Raw genomic sequence first — 9,325 nt, 5'->3', positions numbered from 1 at the left:
GTTGAATCATATTAAATTCTCAGATGTTTTTATTGCCATTGACTTAAGTGGTGATGATACAAGGGAAAGTTAACTTTATCTTGTTTGTTCTTGTTATGGTAGTGTACACAACACGAGCAAATAAGCCAAACAGCCAAAGGAGAAGATGAGTCTCTAAATCTTTTGAGATCAAGCATATCCAGAGGAAGCAACTTCAAGGTATCTTGTTGTATATCATGTACATGCATAGAAAGTTTGGTTTAACTTTAACAAAAAAAGGTTCCATATTGGAAAAGAAAAGGGTTTATTCTGTATAGTAACTTTGAAGCTAAAATATTTATATGCTTGGAACCCTTTTTAGCCATTCATTCACTTTATTATAAGTTGGAATAGAATTTCAATTGATTGAGCCCTACACCTAGTTTGTAGTGTCGGTCCTATTAAATATATTGTCATCTTCTCTTCTCTTAACCAAAATCCAAAGGTTTCATATTTAGATAATCCCCACTTCAAATTATAGCTGCAACAACTTTTTTGGGCAGGTAAGCATAATTGGAGAGCAGTTCCATTTCCACATATTTAAAGTTAGTTTTTTTCTTCATGTGATTCATTTGTACTGAATATAAGTGAGTTTTATAATAGTAAATTTTTAGGTGAAGAGAAATATAATTATAAGTATCGTTTTTTAGTTGTCACATAGTAAAATGATATATGGGTGTCAATCAATAATGTTGGAAATTGTTTTAAGTATTGTTTGTAGCTTTAATTTATATATGTATAAGGAAAAGAATAAACAAAAACTTTATAAATATATTCAGATGTGTGACTTGGTACATTTCTTTTTTCTGCTTAAGTGGTGCTTGTTCTGATTTCAATTATTTTTTTGTTGTGTTGTTTTCTCTGTGAATAGATCTATTGTAGTGCTCCTGAGGCACGTTTAAAAAAAAGACTATGAACTCATTTTTGTTCTACTAGTTTCAGCAGTGCCTTTGTTTTTGTGTCTGAATATGTGGTTTATGGTTTTTGTGTTTGAATATGGTTTTCATTAGATTTTTTTCCTTACTTGGGTATGGTTTTTCTGTGGTGAAGTCAGAACAAAAAACATCTATCTGTTGCTCTGATGTTTCAAATTGGTGAAGATGCTCTGTATCATAATGTAAGTTACTTACTAGCTACTGTAGAGTAATTTTATAATAATGTAGTTGTTTCTCTACCTCATATTTATCTATTCTCTCTTTTATCTTCCTCTCTTTTAATGATTCCAATATGATTATATTTGTTTTAGATATGAAATTATTATTGTTTTTTTTCCTTTGCTTTGGGTCTTGTTCAGTATGACTCTATTTATTAAACATGATTTCTGATGTTATTGAATATTTCAGAGAGTTTAGTTCTGTAGGGTTTCGTTTATATTGCAGCAATTTATAATAAGTTATGTTGTTTATTTAAGTAATAATAGAAATTTAATGAAAGACTTAGCCTTTATGCTGCCTATATTTATTGAGTGAAGGACAAATTATGTTGTTTTTTTATTGCTGAAAGTATTGTCATTGGATTAATGAAAAAATATGACAGTGGTTGAATTAGTATTTTGACTTGATACTTGATTGAACATTGGTATTTTTATTATCTTCCTATGGCAGAATAATGAACAAATTATAGACAGATTATGTGTGCATATATATATGCTATGCAGTGATTATCATTGCTGTTGAGCTTTGAATCCTGATGGTTTTTAAATATTAATGCTCTGTAGGAGGATTGGAAAAAAGAAAAACGAGATAGTCTTGAAAGCTTGAGTCGAATTTCCACATTACCTAGAACTAACATGATAGTTAGCAGTAGTGGGGGTGCTCGCTTTGGTCAGATAGTGTCGATGACTTCTAGCCCTCAAGCTTCATCTGGTGCATCTAGCATGCAGCTTGTACCTCTTGTTAACAAGCCTATCCTTGAGAAAAAGGCAGCTGTCTATGTTGAAGTTGTAAAGAATCTAAATGATGCAAGAGAACGTGGATTACCATTTAAAGTAAGTTGAAACAATTTTTTCCCTGTATTCAATCGATCTTATTATATATTTGATTCCTACAATTAAATGAGAGGCATTCAATATTTAGTGGATTGTTAATTTTAGTTTTTTGACAAATGACTGAGTTGCTGCTTTGAACTGTGAAGTTTTAGTTTTTTTTGACAAATTACTAAGTTGCTTCTTTAAATTCTATTTTCACTTTATGAAAAAGACACCTTAACAGAGTGATGCTTTAGAGATTGTTGTCAAGTTTTGTTTATGCTGAGTGAGCTAAGTACCTATCTAATGGCTTGTTTCTGTTGTTAGCCTGCGACAGCTTTCAAGGATGCTTATGAAAGTTTAGGTCTGGATGCATCTGGTGGAAAATCCGTTCATTTTCAGAAGATTTGTAACTGGTGAAGACTCATCTGTTCCAAAAAGCGTGTCAAAAAAGACGTCTTTAATTATTGGTGCAAGGCACCATCTTGAGTGGGGTCATGAAAAATATGTAATGGATACTATCCAAAGTCATCCTGCCCTGGTAATAACTTAATATTCTACCATGACGGTTTATTGCTGCCTAGCAGGATTTTAATATTTTGGGAATGATTTTTTCCAATGATGCTTAGTGTAGCCTAGATTCTAGTAATTCTGTAGCTTTATTGATCTTTACTTGCTCATGTCTTATGCTCAAATTTTTTCTTCTGCTATTGTGTTTTACATTGATTTAGGGAACTTGCTATTTTGATATTTAGGGTACTGTAGATCAACGAAGACAGAAAAAATTGATGCTAAAACAACTCCTAACGGAGCTGTTGTTGAAAGATAATGGGATCTATCTGCTACTTAGTACAAGAGGTACGAGAGAAGATGGTCAATTGAGCCAGTTTTTTAATGATGAGAATTCAAGAAAGCAATTCTTACTTAAAGCTGCTCACTAGTGTCAGGAAGCTGGATTATATGACAAGGTAATGCTTGCATGTTTTTTTTTTTTTTTTGCAGCAATGCTTAAATATAATTTTCATACTTATTTCTCTTCTGTTTTTGCCTCTATGATATTCAATTTTATCAACATCTCTAATTCAGTTGAGTTGTTTGAAAAGAAATATATCTTTCTGATTGTTTTACTTTTTTTTGGTCCTCTTCTTCTAATGTCATAACGCGCTCATACTACTTGGGCAGTAGCACTTTTTTGGACTTCCGAACCTTTCCCTTTAGTGCCAAGGCATTTTTCTTTTTCATTTTTTGGTGATTAAAGAGTATGGTGGCAGAGGGTGATGACTACTAGCATTCTTTAATTTATGATATTTTAGTAGAATACAATATGATGACACTTGGCTGAACATGAAGAAATTAAACCTAAATGCTTGGTTTATTTATAGTAAAAAGGTTTCATGATTGGAATTGGTATATTCCCTGAAGCCACTGAAGCGATATTCTATATTACAGCAGAGTTTGCTCTTATATAGTTTTAGGTATCTACAAGACACACAGTATTTGGAAATCTACAATAAAAATTGCAAATTCATTACTCTTGTTATTTGGAACTTTATACTTGATCTAATTCTAGTTCATGTGTCTATGCTATTGGGTTTTCTTTATAAATTAGTTGTTGTATTGTATATATATTTATATGTTTGGTTGGTGTATCATTTGCATTTGCATTTTCATTTCATAATAATATAGTGGTTGAGCTAACTTTTCTAATGAGTATTTTACCAAGCATAAATCTTCAATATTTCATGCCTATGTGTTGTAGTTAATGTAATTGCATGGCTAGCTTATAAAGTCGTAATGAGGTTATTAACTTTCTTTCTTTTTATACTCTTTTAGTTTACTATTAACTCTAAGTTTAAGCATTAATTATTTAAACTCTTGTGTAGCTAAGCAAATCAACCTCACAACAAAGACAAGTGCACAATGGAATGGATGATGAATTGGAGGGTGGAGCAAGCTTCATGGTTTACTTTTTGTGTATCTTGTTATGTTTATGTTTTTTACTTTTGAAGCAAAAGATGTGGAAGACTATAGAATTTTATTATGTATGCTTTCAAACTCAAGTTAGAACGAAGAACTTTTGAAGTGGACAGTGTCATGGTTTGAAATAGTTCGTCTTCAAATGTAAAAATATTTATGGTTTATCATATATATTGAATATTTTAGATTTTTTGATCTATTTAATATTACACTTGTGATCAATTGTGATTTTTTTAATCAAAATACAATAATAAAAACTTTTTACAACAATTTAAAATGCATACTACAAAATAACAAAATGTTATTACTGGGAGAATTTACAATAATTATGGTTGTTTGGTATAATATATTATAATTGGGACAAAAACTTATGATTTATATAATAGAATGAACTAAAAACATTATAAAATGATCAAATATAATAATTTTCATAACAGTTGGAAAGTGTTATGCATAAAGTATAAGATTAAATTTCAAATTTATAACCAAATGCTCTAACTAAATGTTATTATTTGAATATTATAGCAACTAAAAATGTGTTATTGAATAGTTTAAGATAACATCTAACATAACATTTGAATACTGTTGTAGAAAAGACATGACTTTTAATAGCATGGCTATGTTAGCGTTTTCAGAAGCGTTATCAATACTCCCAGTTAGCAGTTTCTAAGTGTTATGAATACTGTTTTTTCTTGTAGTGGAAGTGTTGTATTTCTACAAGCTAGAGCTGCAACTCAATTCCAAAGACAAGATGTGGGATGAATTTTATAGACTGAAAGCCGCGGAGTTAGTCCGGCTCTATTCAACACATGGAAGCACCCCCGGATGTCAGACATTATTGGTTCATGACATCCGGGTTCCTCCTAGAGAAGAACCCCACCCTGGTGCTGGACGTCCCGCGTGTGGGTAAGTTATTCTTCTTCACTTTTTTACCTAGCCTTTAGTTTTGTTTACTGGACACTCACAGTCTTGGAAAACAGGTCCATATGCTCAGACCTGGCTCAGTGAATTGATCTTGGAGTGAAAAAAATTCTATGCCACTCTGAGTGATGAGGAGCTGGGTGTGGGGGATTTGTAACTGTGGAGAATCTTTGGGTGGTCGGGTTGTTTTCCACGAACCAGTCGATAGATGCTCCCAACTTTCGGGGATACAATGCGAAAGGGATCCCGCCCTGAGGGAGGAGCTGGCCCTCATCCACATCGAAGCAGTGGAGGTCGCGGCCAAGGAGGAAGCAGACAAGGCAAGAAAAGAGCAGGCCCATCAGGCAGAGAGGGCCGAATCCGAAGAATTGGACGTCCTTTTCGAGGGGAGGCAGCCTAACACCAGAGCTCCTGGAGCTAGCATTTCAGGGCAAGGTCAATTGCCTCTGATTTTAACTTATGCCCCTCATTTTGAGGGCTTAGTTAGGAATATGCAACAGTACCAGGATTATTTGACCAGGACTGTGAGCAGCGTGGGGCTTCCTAGTCCTATTTTTATAGACACGTTGACCCTCATGCACTCGTCCTGGTTCCTCCAATATGGTAGCTTTTTGGACCTGGATGACATGGGGGACCGAATTCATTCTTTCACCCTAGGAGAGTTGAGTCGTGCTCAATCCATAGATGAGTATTCGTCCCAGAGGACTTTAGACTTAAATGTTCTTTTTTATTTTTGACTTTTACCCCCATTCATGTACTTTATTGATCAGTTTTCTTTTTCTGTCTCAGGTGATATGGAGATGTCCAACCCTGTGGCGAAGATGAAGAAGATTATCGAGGCCAGGGCGGCCGCAGCTAAGGCTTCGACGAAGAGGGCCGCCAAGAAGAAGGTCATGGAGCTAATCCTTGGGGATTTAAATCCAGTACTGGAGGCTTCTAAGAGGTGTCCAGCTACAAGTACCTTCCCAGTGGCGCACGCCGAAACGGTCCCGCCCCAGTCTGCTCCTCTCTAAGTTATTAATTTGGAGCAGGAGCCTTTCGAAGGAGGAGAGGCGACCAAGAGGAAAATGAAATCGGTTGCCGCTGGGTCTTCGAAGTGGGCCAAGAGGAACAAGTCCAAGGATCCAGCCCTAGCTAAGGAGCATTCCTCCTGGGAAAGCCTCATTGTTACGCAAGAGGTCCCGGAGGCTCTAGAGGTTCCTGTCAACCCAGTCCTTCTTGAGGAAGGGGACTTGGTCCTTCAGGAGGAGAGGATGAAAATGGTGTCTCAGGCTTGGGATGACGGTCGGGACAAATGGGACGAGGTGTATCGGACCTTGACCATCTGGTGGAAGGTGGAGTTTGCTGAACGTCCGAAAGCCTTCAATGCTCCCCAACAGATCATGGACCAACTTGTAGCCGAGATCGGGTTTCGGCCTAAGTTGGGGCAAGACACAGCTCCTCTTGCTGTGGATTTGCTGGCCCAGATAGGGGCTACCATGTCCAATCTTCAGCTAAAGCGATATGCCACCTTGGCCAGCCAGGATGCTCTTTTCGTCTCCCAGGTCATTCGTCATCAGGCCACTGTGGTAAGCCACATACCCGACTAATATTTTATTTTACCATCATTATTCCGATGCTCTTTTCTAACATTGAATTGTTCCAAGATGCCTTGTTGGCCCATAGGAACGCAGATCTGGTGGCCGAGATGGCTGTGAAGCTAGAGACGACCTAGATGGAGCTGGAGGGGACTGTTAATCAGCGGGCAGCTGCCTAGGAGGCCGTTGCCAAGGAGGTTTCTCGAATTGAGACTGAACATGAAGAGATTGCCTGGGTTCGGGCTCAGCACGAGGAAGCTTTGTCCAAGAAGGACGCCAAACACAAGAAATCGGTGGACAACCTGGAGGTGGAGCTATGTCATGTTCATGGCTCGGAGGCTTTGATCAAAGCCCTTCTGGAGGCGGTTAAGGCCTAACTTCGCCAGGAGTGGGAGAAGGTGGCAAACCTTGAGTCCCGGAACCAAGCTTTGGATGGCATGGTCCAGCTGGAGATGAAGCGGAGCGAGGAGGCTCGCAAAGAGAAGGAGTAGACTGATGTGTTGCTATAGGACACCTTTGATGAGGTTGTTTACATGGACTGGCTCTAGGACAAGAACATGAATCTCCTCCTCTATCCAGATCCGGCTTCAAAGAGGGCTGAGTTTGAAGCCAAGGAGAAAGCTGATATGACGCTCCTAGCTAGGGATGAACAGGGTGGGAATACTTTGGATGTCCCAGATCAGAACGAAGCATAGGCTTGGGCCTTTGTATTTTAGTTAGGGATTCCTTTCTGTTTTTTGTAGTTGTATTACTTTTATGGACACGGATGCGTCCAAGACCATTTTTATCATCTGTATGGTTATATATTGATTTTTCTCTACATAATGGTTCCCACTTTATATTCGTTTATTTTTTCTTCTAAATTCACTAAGTGTTTTATCACTCTGCATGAATCCAAGTTGAATATTGGGTCCTGGTTCCAATGGCCATGACCCCTAGGGGAATATTGTAGAAGGTATTTAACTTGTCTCGAGGCCCACGTTCGGGTCTTGACGGCCTAGACCGTTTTGGACTTATAACTTAACTGATTTTATCTCGACTCTATGGTTTAGGTTCCAACGCCCTGGACCGTTAGAGATTTTTTTTAGATATGACTTAATTAATTAACTCATTCCGAACCCGAGGTTCAGGTTCCAATAACCTAGACCGTTAAGGAGTTAATAACTATTATCAGATTTATTTGTCCTGACTCTGGTGTTCATGTTCCAATGGTCTAGACCATAAGAGATTAGTTGATTTGCTTATTTCAAACCTAAGGTTTAGGTTCCAACGGCCTGGGCCATTTATATGTATAACTTTAACCAATTTAAACCTAAGATTCACATTCCAATGGTTCTAGGCTATTCTAAGGAAAACATGAATAGGGATTTGGTTATCCGGGACCATGTTAGGTCTGGACCAATTTTTAGGAGTTGGGTTTCGAACCTCCAGACCATACGGGTCTGGGTTAGGATTAGGCTTTGAGCCTTTCATCCTTTTAGGTTTTGAACCCCCTGGATGATGTGGGTCCGGGTAGGACTGGGCTTTTAGCCTTGCATCCTTTTTGTTGGGAGTTAGGTTGTGAACCCCTCCGGACCATGTGGGTCCGGGTTAGGACTGGGCTTTGAGCCTTGCATCCTATTGGGTTTTGAACCCCCATTCTATGCGAATCCGGATCTGGACTAAGCCCCGAGCTTTGCATTTTTTTTTGTTTTTAATCCTGGACTTGTATAGATGGCCTTACCCCCCAAGTGACTAAAGAGTGTAGTCTTAGGTCACTTGCTTGTGTAAAAATTGAAGAAGGACGTAAACTTTTATTTTCTTACAAAATTTCTTATGATGTTTTGTATACACCATTTCCATTAAACAAGAAATCGCCCTGGGCGGACATTGTTAGAATTTTTTTTAGAAAGGAACAGAATTAGATCCTCTCGACTACTGATAGTATTGGCGGAGGTGTTCTGCATTCTAGGCCCTTGGGACCTCCGTTCCATCTAGTCGCCTTAAGTGATACGTTCACAGACATATTTTGTTTTGGATTTCATAGGGTCCTTCCCAGTTTGGTCCCAGAACCCCCACTCCTGGATCTTGAGTTGCAGGGAAGACTCTTCTAAGGACTAGATCGTCGGGTTTGAACCTCCAGCTCTTAACTTTACAGTTAAAGTGCCTGCGCGATCTTTCCCTGATACATCTTCAGGTGCACCTGTGATTCCTCCCGGATCTCTTCAATGAGATCTAGGGATCTCAGAGTAAGGTGTGGTTCCAGACGAGATCGTATGTGTCCCGTTTGTGAGACGGGACCGCTGTTTCAACTAGGATGATCGCTTCACATCTGTACACCATTGAATAGGGAATATGTCCGGTTGATGTTCTTTCTGTGCTTTGGTAGGCCCATAGGACGCGGGGCAACTCTTCCAGCCACTTGCTCTTTCAGGCTTGTCGCTTTTTCTTTAGTGTCCCCTTCAAAATCTTGTTCACAGCCTCTGTTTGTCCGTTTGCTTGAGGCCTTGCGACTTCGGAGAAGCTTTTGACGATGCCATGCCTTTCACAGAAGTTGGGGAAGTGGACGCTATCAAATTGCTTCCCGTTGTTGGACACAATTTTGTGGGGGAGGCCGTATTGGCACACAATGTTGTTGATGATGAAGTCCAGGGCCTTTTTGGAGGTGATGGTGCTCATTGGTTTCACCTCGACCCACTTGGTGTAATAGTTGACGGCTACAATGGCGTATTTTACTCCACCCTTCCTGGTCGGGAGTGATCCTATTAAATCGATTCCCAACACTGCAAAAGGCCAGGGACTGGTCATCAGGGTTATTTCCGTTGGAGGGGCTCGCGGGATCTTTGCATACCTTTGGCACTGTTCGAATTTGCGAATGTAATCAACA

The 9,325-nt window shown here is 38.8% G+C and overlaps 1 protein-coding gene across 1 annotated transcript; it reads left to right on the top strand.

Annotated features, from left to right (window-relative positions):
* Positions 1-1,741: 1,741 nt before the first annotated feature.
* LOC133821224 (nuclear pore complex protein NUP93A-like) lies at positions 1,742-2,492 on the top strand. The gene is made up of 2 exons (XM_062253659.1): positions 1,742-2,005; positions 2,312-2,492. The coding sequence occupies exons 1-2, from the start codon at positions 1,808-1,810 to the stop codon at positions 2,402-2,404; spliced, it is 291 nt and encodes a 96-aa protein (XP_062109643.1). The 5' UTR covers positions 1,742-1,807; the 3' UTR covers positions 2,405-2,492.
* Positions 2,493-9,325: the final 6,833 nt, after the last annotated feature.

Source organism: Humulus lupulus, chromosome 3, assembly GCF_963169125.1.
Source record: "Humulus lupulus chromosome 3, drHumLupu1.1, whole genome shotgun sequence".
Taxonomy (NCBI): Eukaryota; Viridiplantae; Streptophyta; class Magnoliopsida; order Rosales; family Cannabaceae; genus Humulus; species Humulus lupulus.
This window is presented reverse-complemented; position numbering and strand designations above follow the sequence as displayed.